This window comes from Oryctolagus cuniculus, chromosome 3 (assembly GCF_051225735.1).
Source record: "Oryctolagus cuniculus isolate XC-2025 breed Fujian yellow rabbit chromosome 3, ASM5122573v1, whole genome shotgun sequence".
NCBI lineage: Eukaryota > Metazoa > Chordata > Mammalia > Lagomorpha > Leporidae > Oryctolagus > Oryctolagus cuniculus.
This window is the reverse complement of record NC_142869.1, coordinates 102,216,640-102,232,349: the sequence shown is the minus strand read 5'-3', so window position 1 is coordinate 102,232,349 and position 15,710 is coordinate 102,216,640. Positions and strand designations below refer to the sequence as shown.

Below are 15,710 nucleotides of genomic sequence, written 5' to 3'. Positions count from 1 at the left end.
GAAATAGAGAACATAGTCATAATATTCAATTTACTTTAATACCTCCACTTCAGTTGCATTTATCACAGTTTGGTCCATACATACTATAACTCTCAGGAAAAAAAAAAGACTTGGGAAATTTGAAGCAAATAATATTCCTAAACTGATGGAAAACATAAATAACTTTTAGGGGCCAGCATTGTGGCATAATGGATTAAGTTGCTTTGTGTAACTATAGCGTCCCATATTGGAATGTGGGTTTGTGTCCTGGCAGCTCCGCTTCCAAAGCAGCTCCCTGATAATGTGCTTGGAAAGGCAGCAGGGGGTGGTCCAAGTACTTGGGACCCTGTCACCCAAGTGGTAGACCCAGGTGGGGTTCTTGGTTGTTGGCTTTGTCATGGTCCAGCTCCAACCATGGAGGCCTTTTGCAGCATGAATCAGCAAATTCAAGATCTCATTCTCTCAGTTTCTCCCTCTCTCACTGTGTGATTCCACCTTTCGAATAAATAAAAATGAATCTTAAAAAAAGAAATATTTACCTTTACAATCTAATTCATCAGAGTTGTCTCCACAGTCATTTTCACCATCACATAACTTGTCATGAGATACGCAACGACGATTGGAGCAGGGCTTGAATCCTCTTCGACAGCTTCTGTTTTCTAGTAAGGAGAAGCAGATGCTCATCATTGGAGTTCATATAGAAAGATGTTTACAAAATGAAAATCACAGACAAGGTCTCACTCATAACGGCTGGTTTGAGGAACTATAAAGCAAGTGCTGTACAGTACAAATCTCTTGGGTATTTGTTTCTTGCCAAGGAGTAGTTCATTTAGTAAAGACCCTATATGATCCACTGTTTTAACTTCAGTGATTCAGACCTGAAGAGCTCAAGTGATACCCACAATATTGTTTCTGACATTCTGTCAGGTAGTACAGAAACAAACAGATAATACATATTCAATTCTGAAGAAATAAATTTCTTCCTGAAAAGTAAGAAAAACACTTCACCATCCATCTCCTTCATCCTATGTATCCACAAATATTTTATAGCAAGAAAAAAAATCCAGGTATAAATAGACATCCCTCAAAGTATCTAAAAATATCTATATAATATCCCAAGGAAAAAAATAATTGCCTGTGAATTCTATTTGCCTTAACATAGTACTCTTGATATTATCTGATTTGGGGCACAAACTACCATTTACAATAACATGAGGGAACTTCAAAGTGTTTATGGGAAAATGGAATTAATTAGATTATTTTGTGCAAAATTTTTGGAACATCATGAATAGTATTCTTACACTAGATGTTTTTATTAACTTTGTGAAGACATCTCATATTTATTAATTTCAAAATGTTTTGCACCAAAATAAACTTATCTTTGTATTCTACTGTTCATGATTTTTTCTAAATCATTTGAATGGCAGAGATATAGAGTTAGAAAAAGACAGTGGGAGATTGCTATCTACTGATTCATTCCTCAGATGTCCACAATATTCAGGGCTGGGACAGGCTGAAGCCAAGAGCCTAAAACACATTCCAAATCTCCCATGTACATGGCAGAGATCCAATTATTTCAGCCATCACCTGCTACCTCTTAGGGTGCATATTAACAGGAAACTGCAATTGGAAGCCAAGCTGGGCCTCAAACCTAGCCATTCTGAGATGGTATGTGGGCATCCCAAGTGTCATCTTAAGTACTGTATCAAAAGTCCAGCCTCCCTTCCCATTCACTTTTTGAACTCCCATCATTATAGCAGCCATCTATTGAATGCTAACTGAACCAGGCTCTGAATCACACACACACACACACACACACACACACACATATATATATACACACACACACTTGCTTTTTAGTGTTCTCAACCAACATTAGAGGTAGGTATTTTATAGTAGGAAGTGAAAACGTAGAGGCACATTATCTTAAACACACAAGTCACATACAACTAGGTTTGGGAACAAAGATTGAATCTCAGGTGTGATTCCAAAGTCTATGCTTTATAACTGGGGTTGGCAGTTCCTGCCACAGGCTAAGTCTATGGCACTTTAGCTAAGAATTATTTTTACATTTTTAAAAGGTTAAAATAAATAAATAAATAAATAAAATAGAGTTCATATTAATAGGAAATATATGGCCAACAAAATCTAACATATTTACTAGCTGAACTATTATAGAAAAAAAAATCCTGACACCTGAATATTGTCATGCTTCTAAGAGCATAAAAATAATAGGAAGCCTCTTCTCAAGCTAATTCATAGTAAGGAAACTGTACTTGTAAACTGGCTACTATAATATTTTATTGCTTTAATATCTTCATATTGCATAGGAGATAGCTGTTCATTAAAAATGTATTAAGGTAAATTTCCTAATAGTTACAGATCAGTCATAGAAAAATCATATTTGATTATCATTTTAACTGAGGGTATGCTAATTCTATTATAGACTGCCTGTGGATTTCTCAAATTACATTTTCTTCTTGTCAATGTTTTTAAAAATTATTTACTATAGTTACAGCCCAGATAAGAGAACAAAGCCCAGATACTAGAACAAAGGAGAAACATAAATGAGATATAGCCTTTCCAGATACAGAGTTTTAAATTTTGCATGATATATAATCTATGCTATTGGATTTGTAGGGGAAAAACAATCAGAACAATTTAAAAGCAATTTTGATTAATTATAAAGTAACAACTGATGATTGTAGATAGACAAAATTCCAGGAGAACTACTACTACAATGAAGGCAAGTCTCGGCTGATTAGCAGGGTATAAAAGCAACTCTTCACTTCCAAGAGATAGGCAGAGATATCCATCACTTGGTGTCATCAACAGAGTCAGAGCTGGTGGGATGCCATGCTTGAGGGGAAGCATGGCTAAAGCAACCCCCTTTGTACAAAAGGCACTGGTCTCCTTCCTTATATTGCAGACAGAAATAGAATGGACCAGAGTCTGACGCCCACCCAGAAACATACTGTTGGATGATATTGGATATTTGGCACAGTGTAAACCTGAACATCCATAAATCACTGATAGTTATGAATTTCAGTTTAAGAAATATAAACCTTAAAGTCTATTTCTTAAGATGAATAACTAGGTATTCCAAAAGATAAAACCTTACCTTGTTTTACTTTGCATTTTATGGGTAGAAAACCATAAGGAAATTCTTTAAGGAATATCATGGTTACACTACAATAAATAAGGGATCTCATTTTAAAATAAACAAACCCTTCCATTGCCTTAGATCTGCGTGTTCATGAGCACCATTAAAGAAATCATTCTCATCAGCCAAACGGACATAAACAACCCCAATATGTGCATGACACATTTTGGACACTTACCACAGTAGAGCAGTTTTTCATCTGATTTATCCTTACAGTGAGGAGCACCATCACAGGTGAGCTGATAGTCAATGCACTCACCATTCCCACACTCAAACTCTGAATAAACATTGCAGGAAGAATTTTTAGCTGAAAGAATAAAAAGTCAACATATTTCTGTAATGACAAACATTTTCAGTATCTTTGCAATTATTTTCCTTGATTTTAATTATAAAAATAAACTAAAATTTATATAACAGTACATAATGGGCAGTGGTCTGTCACATTTTTTTTATGAAAAATTAAGACGGATGCTTGTTGTGATTCTTTGTCTCCAGTTGAAAATGTGGGTGGGGAAGTAATATGACTATTATTCTTTTATGCCTATTGTGTATTTTCTTAATCATTTGGCTATTATGTGTATGGAGAAAGAGTAACTGAAATTGTATGACTATGTTTGTTCATCTAGACCAGCAGACTTTTTTTTTTTTTTGACAGGCAGAGTGGACAGTGGGAGAGAGAGAAACAGAAAGGTCTTCCTTTGCCGTTGGTTCACCCTCCAATGGCCGTAATGGAAGTATAGGTCAAGAGCCATAAAGCCTCCAAAGTTTTATTGTTCTTTATTTCGGAATTTAATTTTCACTGAATCTCAGTCTAGATAAATGGGTAATCAATCTAGATTCAGTTAAATTGAAACTGTATACAGTGTTACTAGCATGGTGGCACTTTCTGAAGATTTTTGGGGGGGGCAGTCTAAGATTCACTGGTAAGGCATTATCTCAGGTAGAATAACAATTTAGAGAAGGCAGCAAATAATTTGAAACTAAAAAATATCATTATATTTACAGGAACAAGTATTACAAAGGGTGCTTATATTACTAGTTACAATAATCATAGATCATACATGGAACAAAATTCACCCATTCAAACTCTTTTTAATATTTCAAATTTATGTTGTCTACTTTAAGCACATTTATATATATATTTCTGTGTGGTAAAAAATTAATTCTTATGGTGGAAAATGCTTTATTTCAGGTTTTATAACCATGATGCCTTTGGGAAAAGCAAAGATTATTCACATATAAATATGTTTTTACATTACACAACAACATTATAGGAGCATGGTCGCTGTCAAGCATGCTCATTTGATGAAATACTATTGACTACTTTCTGCTTCTTTCTAGAAATAACTATATGGTTCAGCTGTCCTTGCATCCTCTTTACCTTGTTTAATTACACTTGCATTTTCTATTTCTATCATGTATGATGGTAAGGTTAACAACGCTGTGAAGAATGGAATTGCCTAATCTTTTAGTCAACAGTTATGACAACAAATGGTTTTCTTTCCTTTGCCCTCAGGTAGGAGTTAATAAATAGCCTTTCACCCCTTAAATGCTCCATTAACATTCATGAACAGCTCTGGGTGAACTCATTCAGATGTGGACATGGATATGTCAGAAAACATTTTTATTTCCCAAAGATGGATTTAACAAGAAGCAGCCAAGAGTAACTTTGCAATCTCTCTGCTGGACCGGGGGATTTCAATATAAATGTGCAATGGCTAAAGTCTGCCTCTGTAACTGTTTGTCACCTCAGAGGACTCCACTGCCACTCTACACTTGCATGTGAATACAACGGTTCTTATTTAAAATCAGCTTTAGGTGTGATTCATTCCCTTTCATCAATAGAGGGAAGCAGGTGGCATTGTAGGGGCAGTGAATTCTCATCTATTTTATAGCAAGGACAGGCCTCCACCGTACACAAATAAGGTTTGCTTTTTTGACTTAAGTCACTGCTTTGCTACTGTCCAGTAGTGACCTGTGAAAGAAACCTGATTCTAATGCAGAGTTAACACTCTAGTCTTACAGATGGCATCAGATTCAGACCATTACAGCTGAAACCACATAGGGAAAAGGAAAGAGAGAGTTTAAGCAATTTCCTTAGCAATTCAGAGAAGTGTTAAGTGATAAAGAATTATGGGAATTTGTGGCCCAAATCATTGAAATTGGCTAACTGCATAAAAAAAAAAAAATCACTGCACAATTGCGTCATTCTCTCATTTGCTTTGGCACAGTCTTTTTAAAAACAATTTTTACCCCTTTTGCCAGAAGGTACCTTTTGTCTTGTGATAACAATTTGTGAATTAAGGCAGTATGTCTATGTTCTTATATCAAATGCAGTTTTGTGTGTGTGTGTGTGTATACAACTGTGAATTTGTTTTAAAGAAGACTAAAGATAAAATCTATAATTTCTACAATATAGACTTGTCCAACATAGTTAATTGGCTAAAATGAAAACATGAGGATATAAATAAGGAGAGAAAAAATTGTCAAAAATTGAAACATTCTGAAGAGTCAGTTGATCAATTTTCAACAAGATGCTTTTGTTTCCAAGTTATCCATATAAAAATAGTCTTAATGTCAAAAGGAAATTAACCTGTTATATGTTGCTTGCTAATTTTTCTTGGCAATATTGGAACATTTGAACCTTTATTTATTTTGGAAACAGTTTGGAAACTTAGCTGTTAATAAGTGTATATTGTAATGGTACTAATTAAACATTGCGATGCCTTTGGGAGGTATAAACATCATGCAAGGCTGCAATGTTACATTCTTAATTAACAGTTTGGAAATGATTACAAATAAGCTGCATGAACCATTCTCTCTCATTTACATACTGTGATGGACTGTGAGTGGTTTTACTGCAGGACTACTGATCTACTGCCTGTGTACTGGTTTATTTCAACTTTAATTAATTTTGTAATTGACTAGATTCTCTGAATCACAGCTACAGTTTTTCAGATGATCATTGTACTCAGGTACTTTTCTGTCTACTCTCAATATCTTCTAGCCCAGAATCATAGGGAAAAAACATTTGTCACCAATTTGATCATTATTATCTGTCACACAGTGCTATAATTCAGAAAATGGTAAACTGAGCTTTTGTAGAAAAGAGACATAAACCAACAGCCATCAGTACTGGAGGAGAGTATAACTTCATAAGCGCATTAAAACAATTTCAATGGATCATTTTGAGTAATGATGCCATACTGCATTTCAATTGTCTATACTTACTCACGCATCTGTTGTCATCTAGCAATATTCGGTCCCCTCTGCAGGAACAATTCACTCTCCCACTAGGAGTTAAAAGGCACAGGTCATGGCACCCTCCATTCAACAATGCGCAGGGAGAAAGTTCACCTGCAATGAAGAGAGCTTACTCAAGATTTGAATGGAATTCTTGGTCGCTGTTAGATATTGATCCATAGTGAGTAGAATAGAATTCCAGAAATAAATAATTAAAAATGAATAGCTTTTTAGGTGATAAACTACAGAATTTGCCTGAAATATCTCAGATATTCTGTTAGTGAAATCCTCAACTCTATCCCCAAGAACTGAGAAAACAAAAACCAACTAAATACTGCTGGAAAACATAGAAAATATGTTGAGAGGTTATATAATTAAAACACACATCTGTATTCTATCATAACTTACAACTATTAGTGTCATTGGCAACGGCTATGATTCCCATTGGTTGATGTGGGATATCAGAGCGAAGAATCGTTGTGTCTCCTCCTGTGTACTTGTTGGAACGCAGGATAGCCCTTCTTCCCCAGTCAGACCAGAAGATATAATTGTCATAAACAGCCAGACTGAGGAAAGTCCCTGGCCCAGATTTAACAATCACCTGAAATAAATAAATTTTATATTTTACAATAAGGATAAATCACATACTCACATAAATTTTTGTTTTAAAAACATTAAAATTAGTTCAGATTTAAGCAATAGAAACCATCAGATCAAAATATTTTACAAAATGGGTAATCCTAATTTGATTCATTGTTAAAAATTCATCATTAGTAATTGCAGCATCTTTATTTAAAGTAAAGAGGTTGAATATCCCTTGTCTAAATGCGTGGGTCCTGGAGTATATCAGATTTTGGACTTTTTTGGGATTTTAAAATATTTACATGTACATAATGAGATACCTTGGGGATAAAAAACAGGTCTAAGCATAAAATTCATTTACAATGATATTTCATATACACCTTACATAAAATCTGAAGATATTTTTATCCATTATTTTTAGTATGTCTGCATTTTGACTGCACATGGTCGCATGAGATCAAGAGGAAATTTTCACTTGTGGCACCAGGTCCAAACTGCTTCTATTTTGGGATCACTTTGGATTTTGTATTTTCAAATTCGGGATGCTTGGGCTGGAGCTGAGGCTCAATAGGCTAATCCTCTGCCTATGGCGCTGGCACACCTGGTTCTAATCCCGGTTGGGACTCCTGATTCTGTCCTGTTTGCTCCTCTTCCAGTCCAGCTCTCTGCTGTGGCCCGGGGAGTGCAGTGGATGGCCCAGGTCCTTGGGCCTTGCACCCGCATGGAAGACCAGGAGAAGTACCTGGCTCCTGGCTTCGGATCCGTGCAGCGCCGGCAGTAGCGGCCACTTGGGGGGTGAACCAACGGAAAAAGGAAGACCTTTCTCTCTGTCTCTCTCTCTCTCACTGTCTAACTCTGCCTGTCTGAAAAAAATAAAAATAAAATAAAAATAAAATTCAGGATGCTTGATCTGGACTTAAACTTCATCATTCAATTTGTATAAACTAGTTGTTAAGCATTATAAGCCAAAACCACAAAGTCTAAAGATTATATATATATATATATATATATTCCTAAGTTCTCAGAACTAGGCATGGATTATAAAGGGTCTGGGGAATCCAGATTTTTCCTTTAGGAAGATTACAGCATGAGTGACCACATCCAATGAGTATCTCCTGGCAGTACAGTTGAGAACTTGCACTCAGACCAAGTGAAGTAAAAGAAACTAGATGAACCCTTCAAAACATTTAAGAAGCAGAACAAAACATATGAAGCAAGACTTTCCAAAATATTAGACATCTAGTACTGAAGGGTGGCAATTCCTGGTAAGACATAACACCTACCCCAAGTAAAAACTCAGAAAAGAAGGATGAATGGAAATAGAAATAGAAATCATATAGGGTTCATCATTCCCATTCCTTCTTGTCATCATTATTCTGGAGTTTACTATGAGTAAAAAAAATCTGTTGGATAAAAATAACAAAAATAAAAACAAAAAGCTCCTGGAACTAAGTGAATTTTGTAAAGTTGTAAAATGTATGATTATTTTAAAAACCAGTTATATTTCTTACATTTCTATATATTAATGATGAGCTATTGGAAATTAAAACTTTAAAACTCACAATAACATCAACAAAATGAAATACATAGTGGTAACCATGAAAAATATGTTTAATAAATTAAAATGCAAAATATTGCTAAAGATGTTAACAAGAAGTCAATAAGTAGAGATATATCCTATTCATGATTTGTAAAATTCAATTCTGTTAAAATGTCATTTCTCCCAATATTGATAAATTATATCTTCATATCTAGATTAAAGGGTGGTAAAGATAAGATTTTTTAGTTTTAACCACTTTAAGAGTTAGCAAGAGATAATGCACAGGGACAGGCATTATAGTGCAAGAGGTTAAGCCACAGCCTGCAACAGCAGCATCCCTTATGGGCATCATTGGAGTGCTAGCTTGGGCCCCTGACACCTATGTGGGAGACCAGACTGAGTTACAGGCTCCTGGTTTTGGCCAGGAGAAATCTTATAACCCTGACCAAGTTATAGCAAGAATCCTGTTAAGTCTAGTCAGTTTAGCCAGAATCTCTCATTATCCCTAAGGTTTGTTCTTGGTATTTTTTTTTTCTCTTGAACCGTTTAACCGTGATGGGATTTAGTCTAGAACACATTCACATCATAGCTACACATGAACTCCACCGGACTGTACCAAAACAGACCACATCAACTCTGTCCATCAGGGTTCTTTGGGGCAACTTTTTGAAAAATTCAGATCCTCAGGTCCGTCCCTAGACAGATGCAACGGGGACTTATGGGTTGGGAACAGAGGCCCTGCATTGTCACAAGGCCCAGCAGTAGGCTCCTGCTGCCATCCAGCACTGAGAGGCCAGTTCCTGACTGTCCAGGTCAATCTATGGGGCTGTTTCACTGCCTCCTACAGTTCCTGATCCTCAGTCTACCAGTTCCTGATTTTACTCACAGCCTATAACTTCTCCTTAGTCCTTGTTTTATCCAAAGTTAAGATCATTCTCTGCCCCCTGTTAGAAAAGCCATTGCAGGGACAGGAGTTTAGCCGAACAGTCAAGATGTTGTATGATACACCTGCGGATCCTATCAGAGTACCTGGGTGCAGCATCGAACTCTGGATCCTTTTCTGCTAACGCAGATCCTGGAAAGCAGCAGTAACGGCTCAAGGAATGTGTTCTGTCTCCCACATTGGAGACCTGGATTGAGTTTCTGGATCATGGTTTATACATTGCCAAGCACTGGTCATTTAAGGCATTTGGACAATGAACAAGCAGATGGCAGTTTCTCTCTCTCTCTCTCTCTCTCTTTTTCTCTCTCTCTCTCCTTTCTCATTGTGTCAAGCAATAAATACCACTTCAGTAGTTCCTATATCTTTTGAAATTTTTCTGAATAAAGTCTGTCCTATTATTTAGCAAGTAGCTTAAATTTCTTTTCTTTAATATGTACAATGGGAATACCACTAAGTAAAAACAACAGGATAAACTTTTCATATGTATAACAACATGGATAAACTTCAAAATAATTATTGTAAGGGAAAGAAGCCAGGAAAAAGTACATACTAGAACATACCATTCATTTCAAGAACATGAAAACCAATCTATAGTAACAAAAAACAGATAGTGTTTCCCAGGGATAAAGAAGGCACAAAGTGGAAAGAGCAGAATTACAAGAGAAGAAACTTGTAGCAGTCATGTGTGTGTTCATTCTTTGCAAGTAATGATGAATTCAGTGTGTGTGTGTGTGTGTGAAAAATTCTCAACTTTACATATGTGCAGTTTAGTATATGTAAATTATATATAAAAATATTAAAAATAAAGGCCCAAATGTTTCCCAAATAGTTTAGATGAAATATATTAACTATATATGACTGCTACTAAGTTTTAAATAATAGTATATACCAGGAAATAAATGAGTTCAATATCCAGTAGTTTTATTTAGTTTTTTCTCCTAAGTCTAAACTGTAAGTATCCTAACCAAATAGTTCTCAATTCTTCAGAAAAGCAGTGAAAAAATCGAGCTTAGTTTGAATCTGAACACACTCCTGTTGAGTAAAGACCTCCAAAGCCTGGAAGACAGATCTCGAGAAGGAGTTCAGTTCTGTAAGAAAAATACAAGATGTAATTTCAGGAAATGGAGCATGCAGAGGAGGAGGAGGAGAGGACTAGGGAAGGAGACCACGAAGAGAAAGAAGGCAGAAGAGAGAAAGAATGGGAAAAGTAGAAAGGAAAGGAGGAAAGAGCCATAAATTTCAAACAAGCCAAAGAAATCTAAAAGAATTTGTCTTCAAGGAAGCAGAAATCCTCACGCAAATGCCATATTGGTAACTTTTCAGCAGGGTGGATTTTGAGGAAGATGTTTCACTTTTTAACTGTGCACTTACTCCTCATGTAGGATCTCTGTCCTTAATGTGCTGTGCATTGAGATTTAATGCTATAACGAGTACTCAAACAATATATTTCACTTTGTGTTTCTATGGGGGTGCAAACTGTTGAAATCTTTACTTAATGCATACTAAACTGATCTTCTGTAAAAAAAAAAAAAAAAAAAGAAAGAAATGATCAATTCCCAACTTGACTCTCACTGGGATTAAACATGACAATAGGTCTGATCTGATTTCATCATCATTTAAAAAAATCATCTATTATTTTTCACTTTATGTTTCTGTGTGGGAGCAAACTGTTGAAATCCTTACTTAATGTATACTAAGCTGATCTTCTGTATATTAAGATAATTGAAAATGAATCTTGATGTGAATGGAAGGGGAGAGGGAGTGGGAAAGGGGAGGGTTGTGGGTGGGAGGGACGGTATGGGGGGGAAGCCATTGTAATCCATAAGTCGTACTTTGAAAATTTATATTCATTAAATAAAAGTTAAAAAAAAATTGAAATGTGCTCATCTCTTAGACTTGACTAAAACCTGATTCAGTAATTTCACCAGGCTGGTTTAAGGATACACAGGGGGGAGGGGGGCACTGTGGCTAAGTGGGTAAAGCCGCCAACTGCAGTGCCAGCATCCCCTATAGGTGCCGGTTTGGGTCCCGGCTGCTTCACTTCCAATCCAGCTCTCTGCTATGGTCTGGGAAAGCACTGGAAGATGGCCCAAGTCCTCAGGCCCTGGTACCCATGTGGGAGGCCCAGAGGAATCTCCTGGCTCTTGGCTTTGGGCCATTGTGGCCATCTGGGGAGTGAACCAGCAGATCAAAGACCTTTCTCTCTCTCTGCCTGTGCCTCTCTGTAACTCTGCTTTTCAAATAAATGAATAAATCATTAAAAAAGGATATATGAAGTAATATTTTTCAAAGTTTAGTTATATATTGAGTTTATATATTTTAGTTATGGGACAAAGTTGGTTATTAGTTTTCAATATTTTTGCATGAAGAATTATTCTAAAGTAATTAATTGTCATATAAAATTTCAATTAAGAAATTTAAATTGAATAGTTTTCTAGTGATAAATTTGTAAATTTAATTATTTGGCTTCAGTATTAATTTCAGTAAGAAAACTCACTAAGTTACTTTTTCTGTAAAGAGAAAAAAAAAAGGAAACCTTACAGGAAAATGACCGCATAGAAAATGTCGTGAAAATTAAACACAAATGAAAAGGGTATATGATGATCCTAGCAATAAGAGAATTAACTGAAAGGGCTCTATAGTAAGACTTACAAATATTACCCCATTTCTTTCTTAAAACCATCCCATGAGGCAGGGATTATTACCAACTTAATGCATATATTAAGAATCTGAGCGCTGGAGAAATTTTGCAGCTTGCCAGAAATGAAATGCTTAGTTAATGAAGGCGCTTGGATTTGATATAAGCTTTCACAACTAATTATAATCACAGATGCTTACTAAAAGCTGATTACATGTTAGGTACTAATATACATGTTTTACCAGCATTTTGTGAGGAATACGTCATCTCCATTATGTGTATTAGAAAATTTAGGGCAGAGAAATTAACTCAGTCAAAGCAGCAAAGTTACACCTAGTGCTCCTATTGTTCAACAACTTAGTATACTGCCTCCAAATCTCAATACTTATCCAATGCCAAACAGTACATTATTAGGAATTACTGCATCCTGAGAACTATTTATGGAGTACTGAAGTTCATATGATTTGTAGAAGCACGATAATTTAAAACGGTTCCTGGAACCAGCATTGTGGCATGGTGGGTTAACCCACCATTAGCATGCCTGCATCCCATATAAAAGAACTACTTTGAATACTGGCTGCTCCACTCCAATCCCGTTCCTAACTAATGTGCCTGGAAAGCAGTGGATGATAGCCCAAGTACTTGGGCCCCTGCCACCCACAAGAGAGACTTGGATGGGGTTCCAGAATCCTGGTTTTTGGCCTAGACCAGCACCTGCTAGTGTGGTCATTTGGAGAGCAAAGAAGCAGACAGAATTCTTCTCTCTCAAAAAGGAAACCAAAAAGGAAACCTGTTGAAGTGAAATGGACATTATGAGAAACAGTGACTTGATCAGCCCTTGTCCTGACTGTTGATGTAGAATTTAATACTTTATCCCTTTTTGTATTTTTTTTTGTTCTAGTTAATACTATTGGTTGAACTCTGTATTTAACACACAATTATTCTTAGCTGTTTCAATTTAACTGAAAAGTGATCCCTGTTAAATATAAGAGTGGGAATAAGAGAGGGAGGAGATGTACAATTTGGGAAATGCTCAATAGGACTTGCCCCAGATGATGGAGTTAGAAATGTGCCAGGGGATTCCAATATAATCCCATCAAGGTGGCATGTACCAATGCCATCTCACTAGTCCAAGTGATCAATTTCAGTTCACAATTGATCATAATGAAAAGTCTAAGAGTCAAAGGGATCACATAAACAAGACTAGTGTCTGCTAATACTAGCTGATAGAATCAAAAAGGGAGAGAACGATCCAACATGGGAAATGGGATACACAGCAGACTCATAGAATGGCAGATGTCCTAAACAGCACTCTGGCCTCAGAAGCAGCTCTTAAGGCATTCAGATCTGGCTGAAGAGCCCATGAGAGTATTTTAGGTATGGAAAGCCAAGACACTCTGAAAAAAAAAAAAAAAAAAACAAAAAAAACAAAAAAAAAAACCTAAAAGAAAAATCTCTGCGAGTGAGATCCCAGTGGAAAGAACGGGGCCATCAAAGAAAGGGAGGTACCTTTGTCTGAAGGGAGGATAGAACTTCCACTTTGATTATGACCTTGTCTAAATAAGATCAAAGTCGGCAAACTCAAAAGGCTTCCATAGCCTTGGCAACTCATGACTAGAGCCTAGGGAGATTACTGACGCCATAAACAAGAGTGTCAAATTGATAAGTCAACAACAGGAGTCACTGTGTACTTACTCCTCATGTGGGATCTCTGTCCTTAATGTGTTGTACAATGTGAATTAATGCTATAACTAGTACTCAAATAGTATTTTACACTTTATGTTCTGTGTGGGTGCAAACTGATGAAATCTTAATATATACTAAATTGATCTTCTGTATATAAAGATAATTGAAAATGAATCTTGATGTGAATGGAAGGGGAGAGGGAGCGGGAGATGGGAGGGTTGTGGGTGGGAGGGAATTTATGGGTGGGAAAAAGCCATTATAATCCATAAACTGTACTATGGAAATTTATATTTACTAAATAAAAGTTTAAAAAACAAAAATACTTCCCCCTCTCTCTCTGTCTCTTTCTCTCTCTCCTTTCTCTTCTCTACCCCCAGTCACCCTGCCTTTAAAATAACCAATAAATAAATTATTTTAAAAAGAAGTTTCATTTCTCTCATCCACCCTGTATCAATCTCTAAACTACAATGAGGTAATTAACAATGTTTTTTGTCGCTCCCCGTCTTCGTGGAGGAACGACACAGGACCCTGCGCTGTTCTTTCGTCTGCTCGGCCCTCCCCGGGTTTGCTGCTGGTTCTTCCCGGGTTGGCTACTATCCCTTCCACCTCCGTGGAAGGGCAGTTCCCCCTGGCCGCATTCCCCACTTCCGCAGGGGAGTGGCACACCGCCGGCCAGCTCTTCTCGGGGGCTGCACAGGTGTTCCTTCAGCTAGATGTTCCCCTTAGATGTTCCCCTTAGATGTTCCTGGTGCATGCCGTCTCTCTCCTCCTTTATAGTCCTCCGCCAATCCCAACTCGGCTGCCCACACGCCGAGTACGCTGCTCTCCTCCAATCAGGAGCAGGTCCTGCAGCTTGTCAAGTTGGTGAGAGGCAGCTGGGTAGAAGCTGTTGCCTCCTCTCCCAGCGCCATATTGTGGGAGAGCAGATGCATAGAATAAGTCTTAATTCCAGTAACTTAGTCCAGTCCGGATTGCTCCCCACAGTTTTTTGCGGATAGAAAGGGCATAAAATCCTATGTAATTTAGAGATTCAGTCCAATCTGTATCAAAAATTCCAGTTTTTTGCAGAACTCAAAGAAGCACTGGTAAATTTTGTATTGGTTCACAAATAGCTGAGTCTTGGGCAAACACAACAAATTAGCATGCTTTCCACTACCTGATTTTAATATATATTACAAAGCTATAGTAATTAAAACAGAATGGTATTGACCTGAAAAGATATGGAGTAATAGACATATGGAGTAACAGAACAGAATCAATACCATACACATAAACTCACTCATCTACAGCTAATTGACCTGGACAAAAATTTAATGAACATGCATTGTAAAGAGATAATCTTTTATTTTTTGGACAGGCAGAGTTAGACAGTGAGAGAGAGAGAGACAGAGAGAATGGTCCATTGGTTCACCCCCCCAAATGGCTGCTACGGCCAGCATGCTGTGCCGATCTGAAGCCAGGAGCCAGGTGCTTCCTCCTGGTCTCCCATGCGGGTGCAGGGCCCAAGCACTTGGGCCATCCTCCACTGCCTTCCTGGGCCACAGCAGAGAACTGGACTGAAAGAGGAGCAACCGGGACAGAACATGGCGCCCCTACCGGGACTAGAACCTGGTGTTCTGGAGCTGTAGGCAGAGGATTAGCCAAGTAAGCCATGGCGCCATCCCAATCTTTTTAACAAACAGCATTGGAAAATTTTATAAATATATATATAGAAGAAATAAACTAGATACCTGTATCTCACCATGTAAAAAAAATGAATTTAAAATGGATGAAAGACAAATGTAAAACCAGACACTATGAAACTTCAAGAAGAAAAACATATGGGAACCAGTTTAGGACATTGGAATGGGAAAGGATTTTTTGCTTAAGACTGCAAAAGCACATGGAATGAAAACAAATATATTCAAATTGATTTTCATCAAACTAAAAAGCTACT

The 15,710-nt window shown here is 37.1% G+C and overlaps 1 protein-coding gene across 4 annotated transcripts in view; it reads right to left on the bottom strand.

The window, feature by feature from the left end:
- The window catches only part of LRP1B (LDL receptor related protein 1B), a 2,138,546-nt gene that overhangs the window by 320,381 nt on the left and 1,802,455 nt on the right, over positions 1-15,710 (bottom strand). For all 4 annotated transcript variants that reach the window (XM_051849573.3, XM_070071546.2, XM_002712121.6 and 1 more), the window contains exons 44-47: positions 6,794-6,986; positions 6,374-6,499; positions 3,321-3,449; positions 519-638 (exon numbers count right to left, since the gene is read on the bottom strand). In XM_051849573.3, the coding sequence (XP_051705533.3) occupies positions 519-638; positions 3,321-3,449; positions 6,374-6,499; positions 6,794-6,986 (568 nt within the window). The remainder of the gene's footprint in view (positions 1-518; positions 639-3,320; positions 3,450-6,373; positions 6,500-6,793; positions 6,987-15,710) is intronic.